This window comes from Doryrhamphus excisus, chromosome 1, assembly GCF_030265055.1.
Source record: "Doryrhamphus excisus isolate RoL2022-K1 chromosome 1, RoL_Dexc_1.0, whole genome shotgun sequence".
NCBI lineage: Eukaryota > Metazoa > Chordata > Actinopteri > Syngnathiformes > Syngnathidae > Doryrhamphus > Doryrhamphus excisus.
Genome location: NC_080466.1, coordinates 17,204,155 through 17,220,067, shown reverse-complemented (window position 1 = coordinate 17,220,067; position 15,913 = coordinate 17,204,155). Strand labels below are relative to the sequence as shown.

The following is a 15,913-nucleotide window of genomic DNA, read 5'->3' as shown; positions in this document are numbered from 1 at the left end:
GGTGAGGATCCTGCATATGCGGTTGATGGAGTTCCTCAGGTTTATTATGATGAAACTGGGCAAGGGTTTTTTTATGGCAATGGACAAGTTGATCATTATGCGGCAAATATGGGAATGCTAGACGGAACGCTACCAAACTACCAACCTAGTTATAATGGTGCAGGTATGCCCTACCAAGACTCTCAGCAGATCATTGGTTATCCACCAGGAGGCCAGCAGTTCTTTAGCTTTGGAGGACAAGCAACGGACATGCAGGGTCTGTACGGAGACCAATTTGGAGACCAGATGGATCAATATGTGAGTGATGCTGTTGGAGTTCAGGGCGGAGAGACATTCCGAGTTCCCAGACCTCAAGTGCGCTTATTTGGGAAAGAGCGCCTAGATGTTCCGCTTCCGCCTCCACCTAATCTGCCACCAGATCCGGAATTTGAAGACATGTCAGATATCCAGTATGAAGACCAGATACCCCTCGCACCAGGTCACCCCACAACCATGATGCAACAAATGCCAATGCTACGTCAACAAATCATAATGTCTCCGCAGGAGCAGCTGAGAATGTCTTCCCAACAGCAAATGATGACGATGCCAGTGATGACACCACAGCAGCAGATGTTAGAAGAACAAAGTATGTTGCCCCAAATCATACCACCACAGATCATGTCGCCACAACAACAAATGCTAACTCCACAGCAACCGGGGATGGCACATGTAGAGCAGATGATGTCACAGCAGCCAGTGATGTCATCGCAAATGATGACTCCCCAAACAGTGATGTCAGCAGAACAGCAGATGATGTCACAGAAACTGGGAATGTCACCAAAAATGACAATTCCCCTATCAATGTCACCAGAACAGCAGATGATGTCACCGCAGCCAGTAATGTCACCGCAAATGATGATTCCCCAAACAATGATGTCACCAGAACAGCAGATGATGTCACAGCAGTCAGTGATGTCGCCGCAAATGATGATTCCCCAAACAATGACATCAGCAGAACAGCAGATGACGTCACCGCAGCCAGTGATGTCGCCGCAAATGATGATTCCCCAAACAATGATGTCACCAGAACAGCAGATGATGTCACCGCAGCCAGTGATGTTGCCGCAAATGATGATTCCCCAAGCAATGATGTCACCAGAACAGCAGATGATGTCAACGCAGCCAGTGATGTCGCCGCAAATGATGATTCCCCAAGCAATGATGTCAGCAGAACAGCAGATGATGTCACCGCAGACAGTAATAACAGACCCCTTGTCACAACAGCAGCAGGCTTACGGCCCTCCCTCGATCCCCACACCAACTGCAATGATTATAAAGCAAGCGAGCATGTCCCCCCTTCCTGTGCGTCGCCTACAACCCTCTCCAAGTCCATCCCGACGCTCCGTTATCATTCCCTCCCCTCAGGGACTACATCATCCAAATGCCCTGACTTCACCGGTCCCCTCCCCACTCCTACCACGGAGACAAATCCCAACTCTACATTCAGGCATGACAGGTGGCGGCATGAATGTCCAAAGACCCCCCTCTGTCATTTCAAGACAAATCTCACTTCCCACTTCCCCTTTTGTTCGTCAAAGGATGCATTCTCAGTCCCCCTCAATATCGCATTCTCCCCGCACCTCAGTGATTAGGCGAAGTCCTCCACCCTCACAGAGAGCCTCAATGATACAGCATTCTCCGCCCTCCTCACCCCGTGCCTCCATGAGAAGGCAAAGTCCCCCACCATCACCCACTCCTGCCCACAGTCCATTTGGTGGGAGAAGGATGAATGGTCATGTATCCCCCACTTTCTCTCCTCAACTCAACAGACGGCAATCTCCAACTCCATCTCGCCGAAGTTTGTCCCCTGAAGCTCCTCGAGCCTCTGCACCGTCCCCCACTCTCTCCCGTCGCTCCACTCGACTGCTCAGGGACCCCACACCATTAATCAGACCCAGAATGGGGGGAAGTGTTCCACTTGGCACTGTTAGACCCTCGCCTATGGGTCTTAGAGGGCGTCCAGTACCCCCACCTACCCAGAATGTTCGTCCATTCCGTGCCTCCTCTATAAGAAGCAATCGGTCCTCCGTTCTTACAATAGACTCCTCTCTTCACTCTTCTCCTTTCCAGTCACCTCACATGATCCACCGTGCTGCCCCTACGAGGAGTGAGTCTGGCCGTTTACCTCGACGTCCTGTAGCTCGTGGACGTCCACTCATGGTTCGGAATTCTTTGAGGAGAATTCCCCCTGCTTCACCACAGCCCTCGCTAAAGCACATGTCACATCCTGCATCCCCGCACCTCTCTCCTCGACATTCTCGTATCTCCTCCCCGCTCTTGCCGCCACAAGGCGTCAATCCACTTGCTCATGCGGTCAATCCGTACGCCTCAACCCCCTACTTGGATCCTTTTACAGACACAATTGCTGCCCCCTCGTCTCCCGTGCTATCTAGTGCATTGCAAAATCAGGCTATCAGACAGGCCTCTTTAGTTTCCCCTCTTGGCCCACAAGCAGTCCCAGTGGTTGGCATAGACGACATGGGGGCCCAGTATGCAGAGCCTTATCACGCCTCTTCCCCTTCACTTTCTGCTGCAATGCAAAACCAAGCCATCCGAGATGCCACCTTTGTTTCCACATTGGGCCCTCATGAGGCACTTATGCCCCCTTCCTCTCCTCTCCTGTCTGGAGCACTACAGAATCGAGCAGTCAGAGATGCATCTTATGTTTCTGCTCTGCAACGGCCAGTGTCACCTTATGGACAGTCCATGGCCCCTCCCTCCCCAATGGTGTCGAGAGCTTTACAAAACCGGGCAGTCAGAGAAGCCTCCTATGTGTCTCCCATTCCGAGGCCTCAGTCCCCTTATGCTACATCTGTACCGTCATCACCGCTGCTACCTGGGGCAATAAGGCATACTCAGGCACTCCAAGGTGTCGCTTCCTATCCAACTCCGCAGCTGCACTCACCATATGGACAGACATATGTTACTGCGTATGATTACATATCTGAACCTGGCCCAGCACCACTGCTCTACGATGCTTTGCAGAACCGGTCCAATTTGCAGAGTGTTGCTTCTCTAAGATCTCCAATGATGCAACGCCATAACGCTTACGCACCAGCTGGGCCAAAGCTCCATAGCGCACTACAGCAGAACCCAAATATCCGCCAAGCATCCTATCAGTCTCCTTTGCAACTGAAACGGTCCCCATACGGACCCCCGCCGCCTTCTTCACCGATGTTGGCCACTGCCCTTCACAATCCACAGTTGATGCAGGCATCATATCGGCTGCCGGATGGAACCTTGGTGTCGCCTTATGCAGAACCACATTCTTCACCACAGCTTGGTCAGGCCTTGCAAAACCAACAAATCCGAGGTGCTTCATACACTTTGCCAGATGGATCAGTTATTAGGGTGGGTATAAAAGAAACATGGAACTTCCATTTTAGTATGTCCATCTCATCATGTGGTCTGTCCCGCCAACACAGGACCCACGAATTCCCCAGAAGCCCATGTCTCCTAACCTTGCCAGAGCTCTTCAGAACCAGGATCTCAGGAATGCTACATATACTCTACCGGATGGCACAATTATAAATCAGAGACAGCAAGTAGGCAATTATTTATAATTCCTAAATCCACCTTTTATTGTCATTTTCCATTGTGTTTCTGTCTTTGCTCTTTTTCCACAGCAACCTGTTTCACCAGACTTGGCTAAAGCTCTAAAAAACCCAGCCCTCCGTGACGCTTCCTATTCGCTCCCTGATGGTACCATTGTCATTGACCCAAAGAAACCAAAATCCCCCAACCTTGCAGCTGCACTTCAGAACCCTTACTTGAAAAGCGCATCTTACACACTGCCTGACGGTACTATTATCATTGATCCACGGAAGCCCGTCTCTCCGAATCTTTTCAATGCCATTCAGAACTCCGCCCTCAAGAATGCCTCTTTTAACCTGCCGGAGGGAGTTCGTGACCCTAATACACCCATACCACCAGACTTGTTCAAGGTTTGTAAATGAATACAATAGTGGTGTGAGATCTTAATAATCCCAACTCTCAGGTACTAAAATGACACTTCTCAGCTAACCTTATCTACAACTTGTTCCCAACCTCATATAATACTGTACATAGGCACTTAATAACCCAGCCTTGAAAGGGGCAACTCTCACACTACCTGATGGAACCATGATAGTTGACCCGAGAAAACCAAAGAGTCCCACGCTTACGGCCGCCCTTCAGAACCCCTACCTGAAGGACGTATCCTACACCTTGCCTGATGGAACCATCATCATCGACCCTCGGAAACCACTCACTCCTGACTTGTCCAAAGTATCTATCAGCTTGTTTTCACTGCATGCCTTTTCAAACTTTTTCAGTTTTAAAAAGATCCCAACCTGTTTCCACTTCTAGGCTCTCGGGAATCTTGATATTCGCAAAGCTACATACCAGCTCCCGGATGGTTCCCTGATCATTCCCGGTCAGCAGCCTAAAACTCCAAACCTTTCTGCTGCCCTGAGGAACAACATGGGCCTTCGTTCTGTAGATCTCTTCCATCTTCCTCAAAACTCTGTCCTGTCAGGGGCACCTAAACCCTCCACTCCAAATCTCGCCTCTGCCCTTACCAATGAAGACCTGCGTGCTGTTCGTTACAGGTAGGGAAGTAGACCACAAAATCAATAAAAACCAAGACAGACAATGTGAAGCTGATTTAGTAGTTACCAAAATCTAGCTTTAGGTATGTTTGCCCCACAGGTTGCCTGATGGTTCCGTTCTGACGAGACGGTTCCATAATCCCAATCTGGTCGATGCAATCCAAAACCAGCAGCTCCGCTATGCTTCGTACAGGCCACCGACAGGACTACAGGGTGCAGATAATCGATACGCCGTGATTCCACCCTATGGGCCGTATTCAGGCCACTGGGCCAGGAATGCCAGAGGTGGTGGGGAAGCAGGGGAGGACGTTTGGGCTGCAGAGAGAGTTTTGCCTCACGGTACAGTCCAGAATCTGGCCAAGTGGTCCATGTACAGAGAAGCTGGAGTCTTGGATGGATATTTACCCACACCTAAAGTTGAAGATGATCAAATTCAAGATCCAGACTGGACTCCAGTCAGAGAGAGGGTGCCTGGGCAAAGCTGGTATGATAAGGTGCAAACAAAAAATAAAAAATGTTCCTGTCTAATCAGTTCCAGACTAAGATCTTTTAAGGTATGATGATGTTTCATGAAGTGTTGGACTAATTACATGCCATTGTGTGTGTGTGTTTAGATCTACTCTGTCTTAAGCATGCCAACGACTGGCCACAGGGTGAAACGCTGGGCCGAGGGTGCAGAAGACTTGACGCAGCTGCCGTAAGCCAAAACGGACGAATAACTACCCTCCGTTGCACTGAACATGCTGTAAATGAAAGTCATTGAGCAGTTTCTGTGTGCTTTGTTTCAGTGAACTGAACGAGACCACGGTTCTGATGAATCTCAAAAAACGCTTCGACCAGGAGCTCATTTATGTATTCCTTGTCTTTGTTTTATTTGCAGTTTTAAATAACAAGTGCAATGTACCTAACAGTTCCTTTCATACAGACCTACATCGGCAGTATCCTTGTGTCTGTTAACCCTTACAAGTTGCTAAACATTTACGGCACAGACATGGTGCTCCAGTATGAGGGCCACGGCTTGATCGACAACCCTCCGTAAGACCCAGATTTAAAGTAGACGTGTATTGTGCTGTTGTCCAAAAAATCCAAATCCAAAAAGTGCATGTTTTTATCTTGCAGTCATCTTTTTGCCCTTGCTAATCTCTCGTACACAACAATGATGGATGCCAAAAACAACCAGTGTATTGTGATCAGGTATGTCTACATTTGTCTCTTTCTCTGTCGAACCTAAAACCTGAATCAGTAAAATGTTGAATTATACCGATTTTAAAGATGCATGTTCCATGTGCACCAATTACAGCGGTGAAAGCGGGTCTGGGAAGACAGAAGCAACTAAACTGATCCTACGATACTTGACAGCCATACATCACAAACGCAATGTAACCCAACAGGTAGACCTTCTGTGTTTAACTATAGTCACCAACAAACAAACAGTAGTGTATCCAGTTTATGGGCATTATGTGGCTCATGTTGTTGTGTTTCTTTCTCTCTCCCAACAGATAGAGGTACACTCTCAGCCTTCATGGGAGTAACCCGCATCTCTGTTTGAAGATAACAGTTTTGTTTAACTTATCAGATCCTAGAAGCCACACCTTTGTTGGAGTCCTTTGGGAATGCCAAAACGGTGCGGAATGACAACTCTTCACGATTTGGCAAATTCACACAGATCTGCATGGAGGAGTGAGTAGTGACTTAGTAGTCTTCCGCAAGTTCGGTTTTTGGGGCTGCATGCAGGCGTCACAGCTAGGAGACCGGAGTTCAATTCCACCCTCGGCCATCTCTGTGTGGAGTTTGCATGTTCTCCCCGTGATAGTGTGGGTTTTCTCCGGGTACTCCGGTTTCCTCCCACATTCCAAAGACATGCTAGGTTAATTGGCGACTCCAAATTGTCCATAGGTATGAATGTGAGTGTGAATGGTTGTTTGTCTATATGTGCCCTGTGATTGGCTGGCAACCAGTCCAGGATGTGCACCAAAGTGTGTTGTGTTCTGTACACATACTGAAGTAACAATCTAGAGTGTTTTTACATAATGATGGCGTCATTGATCACCACAACACAGTCCCATGTTACACAAACACACTTAGATGACTAGCTGACCTGTGACAAAGCAGACCTGCACACATTACGCATGCATGATTCGTTACTTAACTCTCAACAATGTGCATGTGTGTGTGTGTGTGTGTGTGTGTGTGTGCGTGCATGTGTGCACTCCAACCTAATTAACCAGGGGTGTAATCAGCGGTGCCATAACATCTCAGTACCTGTTGGAGACGTCCCGCATTGTCTTTCAGGTAAGCTGGACACACACACACACACACATACAGGTCAGGTGGCATCCTCTTACAACAAGTGAGTCAATGTGAGAAAGAGGAGATTCATGACTCAGTCAGCATGAGGTGTCAAACATGATGCTCCTCTCTAACGTCGCCTCTTTAATCCTGGTGTCCATCAAACGGCCATTATAGCGTCTGTCTGCAGGACTGGCCTGACCTCTGTCGCTACTCACACACACGCGCACACACACACACACACACACTGCTGCCAAAACCCTAACAGACTTGTCAACCTGGAGTCTTGACATTTTCTTGCAGGGTCTAAACTGCACTGAGTCAGAACTCAATTTGAGATTAGCTTTAAATCTATAAGTATATTTGTGGGTTTTTTTCTCAATTAAAATGTTATCATTGTTTTGGATTAGATTAGATTAGATTAGATTAGATTCAACTTTATTGTTATTGCTCATGTCACTGGTACAGGGCAACAAAATGCAGTTAGCATCCAACCAGAAGTGCAATTTTATAAGTACCTTAGTAGTAAGTAAATGTAGAAAAAAAAATGGACAGATCTATGTAAAAAACTATAACAGGCTATGACTATAATACAGTGAGGATATGTACAGGGATATAAATGACTATAATATGACTATTGTAGATTATACAGATTATAAACAGTATGGATGTGACAATATATAATAACAGTAATATGTACAGTATTGCAATGAAGTGACTAGAGTATGGCTATTGCCGATTATATAAATTATAAACAGTATGATCTATGAATGTAACAAGATATTACAGTAATATGTACAATAGTGCAATATGTACAGTAACCTTTAACCTATATAAAGTGTGTTTACCATGAAAAGAAGTTTCAAATTATTATTATTAATGTAATATTGCCTTTTAGATCACCTTTCTCTAAATATTGTTTGGATTTTTCAAAGGTTTTCATGAATCTTGCGTTATAAAATAACGTATTCATCAAATGGATGCCGGATGTGGCCCCCAGGCCGTAGTTTGGCTACCTCTGACCTAGCTTTCTAGCCATTATTTCAAACATTCATCCACAGGCCAAATCGGAGAGAAACTACCACATCTTTTACGAGATGTTGGCCGGTCTTCCTCCGCACGAGAAGCGCTCGCTATATCTGCAGGATGCTGAGACCTACTATTATCTCAATCAGGTACACACACACACACACATGCATAGAGCACAGCTAATCCATTTCTCAGTCTCATGAACAAATGACTTGTCATCTGTGTGCCAAGGTGACATTCATTCCACAACGTGATTAATGGCACAAACGTTATGGTATCGAACTGACCTTTGCAGCTCAAATGCGTTTGAACTGTGTGTGTCAAGTTTTGCTTTCATTTTAGTAACCTTACCATCAGCTCGAATTGGGTAGGTGACACACACCTTCAAACACAGAAACAGACATGTCATGTGTGTGTTTGCGAACGCAGGGAGGCGACTGTAAGATCGACGGGAAGGACGACGCCGAGGACTTCAGACGGCTGCTGAATGCCATGGACATCTTGCGCTTCGCCCCCGAGGAGCAAACAGCCATCTACAGACTTTTGTCCTCCATCCTCCATCTAGGCAACGTCTACTTCCAGTCAAACCAGACCAAGGTCCAAACATCTCCTACACACTCAGAGATGGTGATGATGCTGACAGATGTGTGCCCTCTGCAGGCCGAAGGTCAAGAGGCAGCGTCAGTGGTGAGCGCTCAGGAGATTAGGGTGGTGGCAGAGCTGCTGCAGGTGTCTCCCGAAGGCTTGCAAAAGTGTGTCACCTTTAAAATGATGGTGAGCACGACACGACACGCTTTATCGTCAACTTGAGGCAGTGACGGACAATTTATTTGTATTTGTGTGTCTTTATTCCCACACAGGACACGGTCAGGGAAAAGATCTACACTCCCCTCACAGTGGAGAGTGCTGTGGATGCCAGGTCAGTTGGAGTGTTTATACAAGATAGTCAATAAGTCATTATGCAATGTATATTATTACAAAACAATGTTACTTACTGTTAGTGAATTTGTTTGGTTAGCCGTACAGCAAGCAAGGACCCGTTTTTCAGAATAAATGAATCCTAAATGAATCGTTCACTTTACTCACAGTCAACACAGTAAAAGGGTGCTGGTCAGAAACTACATTCATTCATTCATTTTCTGCCACTTTTCCACACGAGGGTCGCGGGGTGCTGGAGCCTATCCCAGCTGTCTTTGGTCGAGAGGCGGGGTATACCCTGGACTGGTCGCCAGCCAATCACAGGGCACCAAACTACATTCATTCATTAATTTTCTACCGCTTATCCTCACGAGGGTCGCAGGGGGTGCTGGAGCCTATCCCAGCTGTCTTCGGGCAAGAAGTGGGGTACACCCTGGACTGGTGGCCAGCCAATCACAGGGCACATATAGACAAACAACCATTCACACTCACATTCATACCTATGGACAATTTGGAGTCGCCACTTAAACTAGCATGTTTTTGGAATGTGGGAGGAAACCGGAGTACCCGGAGAAAACCCACGCATGCACGGGGAAAACATGCAAACTCCACACAGAGATGGCCGAGGGTGGAATCGAACACGAGTCTCCTAGCTTGTGTGGTCATTTCATTCATTTTCTACCACTTATCCTCACAATGGTTGCAGGGGGTGCTGGAGCCTATCCCAGCTGTCTTCAGACGAGAGGCGGGGTACACCCTGGACTGGTGGCCAGCCAATCACAGGGCACATATAGACAATCAACCATTCACACTCACATTCATACCTATGGACAATTTGGAGTCGCCAATTAACCTAGCATGTTTTTGGAATGTGGGAGGAAACCGGAGAAAACCCACGCATGGAGAACATGCAAACTCCACACTCGGGTCTCCTAGCTGTGAGGTCTGCGCGCTAACCACTGACTGATCTGACTGAAAAATGGTCTTCCAATACTATCACCATAACTACAGTAAACTACATGTTGCTCACATACTGTATACATACACAGAACATTGCTGAGGAGTGAAAGATGGCTGACATCTTATTCCCATCTTTGATGGAGGCAGGCAAGGACAAAGGATGTCAAGGCTTGGAGGTGTCGGGGTGGCCAAGGGTTGTATTTTTTTCAGATGCCCTCTGTTGCCATAGGAACCAGGAATCCTTGTTTCCATAGAAACCATGTTGTGTGTGTGTGTGTATATATATGTGTGTCGTAGAGACGCTGTTGCCAAGATCCTCTACTCGCTGCTCTTCAACTGGCTGACAGAGCGCATCAACGGACGCGTGTACCCCCGCAACGAAGCGCTCTCCATCTCTATACTGGATATTTATGGATTTGAGGTCACGCTGGGAAAACACTTGCACTTGCATATTTTTACTCCTCACTAACACGACCTGCCTGCTTTCAAAGCCTCCTATCTTTACCCCTCAGGAGCTCCAGGTGAACAGTTTTGAGCAGCTGTGCATCAACTACGCCAATGAAACTTTGCAGTTCTACTTTAACAAAGTCATCATCCAGCAGGAGCAGGTCAGAGGAAACTTTTGCTTTTCAATTTTTTTTATGCCGATACACTGTATTGGGACACTGACTGTGACAGCTCTTCTGGGTTAAGAGTTTAGGCGGGTCTGTTTGTGAGTTCAGAGGAAACTGGAGAGAACATATGCCTTCAAGGACCTTGGTGCACTGGAACGGAAAAAGTCTTGTTAAGATGAAAAATGTAACTTTTTGATTCATTCATGGATTGAGATAATCATGCCAATTAGGGATGTACCGATGAATCGGCCACCGATTAGTATCGGCTCACACGATTGGCCGATCTGCCTCATGGATGATCAGTATCAGTATTGGCAGCATCAAACCCTGATGGGAACATCGCTTACTGCCAGTGTTGTTTAACGGATCTCCTACAGGAGGAGTACATGCGGGAGCAGATTGAGTGGCAGCAGCAGCCCTTCAGCCACAACCAGGCCTGCATGGACCTCATTGCCGCAAAGCCTCATGGGATACTGCGCATACTGGACGATCAGTGTGGTTTCCCTCAGGTACGCCTGTCAGTGGCTATTTTTGCAATCGTAATTGTAATTCGCCAAATGGTAGAGTGGCATGTAATAAGGGGGCATGGTGTTGTTGCCATGGCAACCCCAGATAACCACTTCTTTGGACAAGCCTCTTGTCTTGTATTAGCACCAGCTTCTCCATGAGCATGACCTGGAGTGGTATCATTTCTTTCATCCCATAATCATCCCTTGACCTCCTCAATTTATTGCAAGGCAACAGACCACACCTTCCTTCAGAAGTGCCATTATCACCATGGTAACGACCCTCTCTACGCCAAGCCAAAGATGCCACTTCCACAGTTCACCCTCCAGCACTACGCTGGGAACGTCACCTATCAGGTATTTTGGCCGTTTGTTGCTTTGTTGCTTGAAATGTCGGCTAACGTTTTGGGTCCTCTAGGTGCACAAGTTCTTGGACAAGAACTTTGACACGGTCCGCCAGGATGTCCTGGACCTCTTCATCCAGAGCAAAAGCAGAGTGAGACCTCCTCTTAGTTTCCGAGCGTGTATTTAGTCCGCCTGGTCCTTACATGTGCGTGTCAACAGATGGTGTCCGATCTCTTCCTCAAACATTCCGAGGCCGTGTCCCTGCAGCGCTCCCATGCACGCCGCAGCAGCACGGCTCGCCGCTTCCAGGCCAACACGATCAGCGCAAAGTTCCAGAGCAGCTTACAGGAGCTGCTGGAGAAGATGGAGAGGTACAACAAAACGTCCCATATTGTAGCACTTTTCAAACATTTTAAATAAGTGTCAGATGTCCCACAATAGCGGTTAGCGTGCAGACCTCACAGACCAGGGTTCAATTCCACCCTCGGCCATCTCTGTGTGGAGTTTGCATGCATCTCCCCGTGCATGCGTGGGTTTTCTCCGGTTTCCTCCCACATTCCAAAAACATGCTAGGTTAATTGGCGACTCGAAATTGTCCATAGGTATGAATGTGAGTGTGAATGGTTGTTTGTCTATATGTGCCTTGTGATTGGCTGGCGACCAGTCCAGGGTGTACCCCGCCTCTCGCCCGAAGACAGCTGGGATAGGCTCCAGCACCCCCGCGACCCTCATGAGGAAAAGCGGTAGAAAATGAATGAATGAATGAATGTCCCACAATAGCATATTGGAATTATCATGGCATTGAATTATTCAGGTTGTTGTTATACAGGTTGTTTTAGAAGACACTATGCCTCTTATGGTGTGTTTTTAGGGCTGGGTTGTTCTTTACGCACTCACGAGCCACACAGAAAATCTGCTTGAGAGACCGTGTATGACTTTATACTCCGTGCTGGCAAACTGCAGGGGGCATCGGGGACACACTCCTAAACTAGAGCAGAAGAAGTTTACCATTGCTTACTCGACTTCCAGTATAGCGACACCTTTTCCGTCTTTGTCTTGAAGAAGAGGAATTGTTTTGTATTTATTTGCTGCTGCAACAGAAAAGAAAGAGAAGGTGGTCCACTCGCAGCACGCCATTCTTCCCACCACTGGGACTCGTACCCCGCCAGGAGGTATGTGCTATGTGCTTAGAAAAGACATGCTGAACCTGGCAAAAGAAAATAAGCAACAAACAACTTGACTTAAAACACAACTCGTTACAGTGTCTCTTTATGCTTAAACTACTGTACGTCAGGGTAGGAGGCTTCAGCTGCAAGGATGTCCTTCCTGCTCACCTGACACTGGTCGACTGGAACGCAAAATGGCTTTGTTAGCTCATTAAGCTTTGAATTTCATACATAGTTGCATCCAATCATCTAATTCGAGGTATTGAAGGTGGCCAGTTGCGGTTTTATGAATCTCCTGTGACGGAGGTCGTCAAACCGGCTGTCAAATGAGCTGAAAAGGAAGATTGTTCAACATCACGGTCATCACGCAAAGGCTACGAAAAGCTATCAGAGATTTCAGCAATCAGTTTCCACAGTTATAGTCACACAGTCTTCGAGACGCTCCCCTCTGGCAGGAGGCTGCGGTCCATCAGGACCAAAACCTCACGCCACAAGAACAGTTTCTTCCCGTCTGCTGTCAGCCTCATCAACAAGGCCCGGAACCCCACCTGACACTCTTCACACCCCACCTCTGCCTCATCCTGCCACTTTGACACTTTCACTGTATGCATTACATTAACGCCCAGTTTGGACTTTTAGGAAAAACAATCAGACTGCACTTCCGGAACAACAAACAAAAAACAGACTGTGTACTTATATTTATACTGTTATTCTGTATATTTTGTATTTTTCATTCTTTTTTAATAGATGTGTCTGCACCTACTATACCAAAACAAATTCCTAGTATGTGTTTGATCATACCTGGCAATAAACCTTTTCTGATTCTGATTCTGACACGGGCAAAGACGAAGGATGGTGGGAACTGTCAAACGGAATTGTCAACCAACATAGGGACATATTGCTGTTAGAACGTGACGGGAAAAGTCCATTCTGCCATTTATTCACTGTTATATCCTTCCGTGTTCTAGGTGCAACCCTTATTTTGTGCGATGCATCAAGCCAAACCACCATAAGGTATCTGACAGCATGTTTGTTTATAAAAAAGAAATCAAAACATAACCCAGTAAGCGAGTGCGAGTCTTTGTCACATGTGCAGGAGGCCGGAGTGTTTGACACGGAGCTGGTGTGCACGCAGCTGCGTTATTCCGGAATCATGGAGACCATCCGGATCCGCAAGGAGGGTTATCCAGTCAGACTTCCATTTCACAGCTTCCTCTCAAGGTGGGTCGGTCGGATTCTCACCGAAATCTGGTTGTCCTCCACGATGGCATAGGCTCAATAAGACCACCTCAAACAGATACAAAGCCCTGCTGTGTATGAAAGAGCCTCCGCCCGCCGTGGGAGAAAACTGCGCCATCATGCTGCGCAAACTGGGCCCCGTCAAGGTCGGGTCCTTTCAGCTGGGAGTCAGTAAGGTCAGCGTTCACTCAAGGTCAGAGAGGTCACAAAAGGAAGACGATGCAGGTGAATGTATGTCTCTGTGTGTGTGTGTGTGTGTAGATCTTTCTAAAAGAGGATCTGCATCAGCTGCTGGAGGGCAAGCGTGACCGCCTGCTCAACATTGCCGCCCTCACATTGCAGAGATATGTGCGCATGTACTTCATCCGCAAGAACTTTGTTAAGTTCCGACGCTGCATGACACTCTTTCGGGCTCGCTGCAAAGGCTACGTGATTAGGTAACACCATCAATGACAGCACCCACTCGTATTTTATAAAGTACACCCAGTATCGCCTCAAAGGTCAGCACAGCCCTCATATTCAACCCCATCTTGTCAAGGGCTGATACTTCAGACTAGTCAGTGTAGTGCTTCTTAGGGTATAGAAGTACCATCAACTGAGAATGAGCCAACACAAGTGACTAGCAAGATAATTGTGTCTTTCCAACAGTCAAGGAAGTTGGCAAGTAGGGATGGGTACCGGTAAGGGTACTTTTAAGGTCAGCGACCCGATTCTATCGGTACTGCTCGCCCCCATTCACCATGTACAATGTTTTAGTTCCTAATCCCCAGTCTCCATGGAGTGTCATGGCTCTGCTGCTAATCCTATTCACAAGCGAAGAAGATAAAGCCAGGAAAGGGGGTCACCAATTTGGATCTTTCATTCATTCACTTGATTCAGTTGAGGTGGCTCGGGCATCTAGTCCGGATGCCTCCCAGACGACTCCCTGGTGAGGTGTTCCGGGCATGCCCAGCCGGGAAAAGGCCCCGTGGCAGACCTAGGACACGCTGGAGGGATTATGTCTCACAGCTGGCCTGGGAACGCCTTGGTGTCCTCCCGGTGGAGCTGGAGGAGGTGGCCGGGGGCCGGGAAGTCTGGGCTTCCCTACTAAGACTGCTGCCCCCGCGACCCGGACCCAGATAAGCGGAGGAAAATGGATGGATGGATGGATGGATGGATGGCATTCATTCATTCATTCATTCATTTTCTACCGCTTTTCCTCATAAGGGTCGCGGGGGTGCTGGAGCCGATCCCAGCTGTCTTCGGGCGAGAGGCGGGGTACACCCTGGACTGGTGGCCAGCCAATCACAGGGCACATATAGACAAACAACCATTCACACTCACATTCATACCTATGGACAATTTGGAGTCACCAATTATAATCTAGCATGTTTTTGGAATGTGGGAGGAAACCGGAGTACCCGGAGAAAACCCACGCATGCACGGGGAGAACATGCAAACTCCACACAGAGATGGCCAAGGGTGGAATTGAACCCTGGTCTCCTAGCTGTGAGGTCTGCACGCTAACCACTCGACCGCCGTGCCGCCCCTATTTGGATCTTTTTATTAGAAAATTATTACATACTATTACATAATATTCACATTTTTTTTTTGTTTTATTTGTGCAGAAAAAAGTTTTCACTAAGGAGGAAATACCTCATCAAGCTCCGCTCCATTGTGCTGCTCATTGTCAACCGGCAGCGCTACATAAGAGTATGTATGGATACGTATGTGTGCTGAACACATACAGTCAACACTTGATTGACACAGACAGGAAAATATAATAATACTTGCATGACTCCTTCCTGTTATTAATCATTATTTATTTAGTCCTCATGTTCTGTCATATGATGTATTTTGCCTTAACGGGATCACCTAATTTAAATAGTCTTGGGTGTCCGGGCATGTGAGTCTGACCCTCACAGTTGGAGGAGATCACCCCTCCCTTTGCATAATGTATTTTATATTAGCATTTTACAGACATGATCCCATGATGGTGTCTGTCTAGGTTATATTAGTTTTATTAAATTGTACCTCGGATTATTTTCAAACAATTTTATTTAACTCTATTTTGGAGTCAGTAGCATTAGTAGTATTAGAGTCAGTAGTATTTTCTCTCAACAGACTTTCATGAGATCACAGACGTCTTAGCACCCAAAAAATCCTGATTTGGATCAACACCAAATTGTGCACTTTCACATATAGCTTCCATATACTGTATGTCAGGTCTCCATATATGT

General features: G+C 47.0%; 1 protein-coding gene across 1 annotated transcript in view; it reads left to right on the top strand.

Moving 5' to 3' along the window:
• Positions 1 to 3,229: 3,229 nt before the first annotated feature.
• Positions 3,230 to 15,913, top strand: part of myo15ab (myosin XVAb) — a 36,467-nt gene continuing 23,783 nt past the window's right edge. The window contains 27 exon segments of the mRNA XM_058086963.1: positions 3,230 to 3,390; positions 3,465 to 3,983; positions 4,108 to 4,305; positions 4,387 to 4,628; positions 4,729 to 5,122; positions 5,243 to 5,325; positions 5,417 to 5,480; positions 5,554 to 5,663; positions 5,748 to 5,822; positions 5,929 to 6,019; positions 6,205 to 6,308; positions 6,857 to 6,920; positions 7,979 to 8,092; positions 8,376 to 8,543; positions 8,607 to 8,720; positions 8,807 to 8,865; positions 10,122 to 10,245; positions 10,337 to 10,432; positions 10,816 to 10,947; positions 11,176 to 11,301; positions 11,363 to 11,440; positions 11,509 to 11,660; positions 13,424 to 13,469; positions 13,552 to 13,676; positions 13,753 to 13,870; positions 13,956 to 14,131; positions 15,302 to 15,386. Coding sequence (XP_057942946.1) covers positions 3,247 to 3,390; positions 3,465 to 3,983; positions 4,108 to 4,305; positions 4,387 to 4,628; positions 4,729 to 5,122; positions 5,243 to 5,325; positions 5,417 to 5,480; positions 5,554 to 5,663; positions 5,748 to 5,822; positions 5,929 to 6,019; positions 6,205 to 6,308; positions 6,857 to 6,920; positions 7,979 to 8,092; positions 8,376 to 8,543; positions 8,607 to 8,720; positions 8,807 to 8,865; positions 10,122 to 10,245; positions 10,337 to 10,432; positions 10,816 to 10,947; positions 11,176 to 11,301; positions 11,363 to 11,440; positions 11,509 to 11,660; positions 13,424 to 13,469; positions 13,552 to 13,676; positions 13,753 to 13,870; positions 13,956 to 14,131; positions 15,302 to 15,386 — 3,801 coding nt within the window. The 5' untranslated portion in view covers positions 3,230 to 3,246.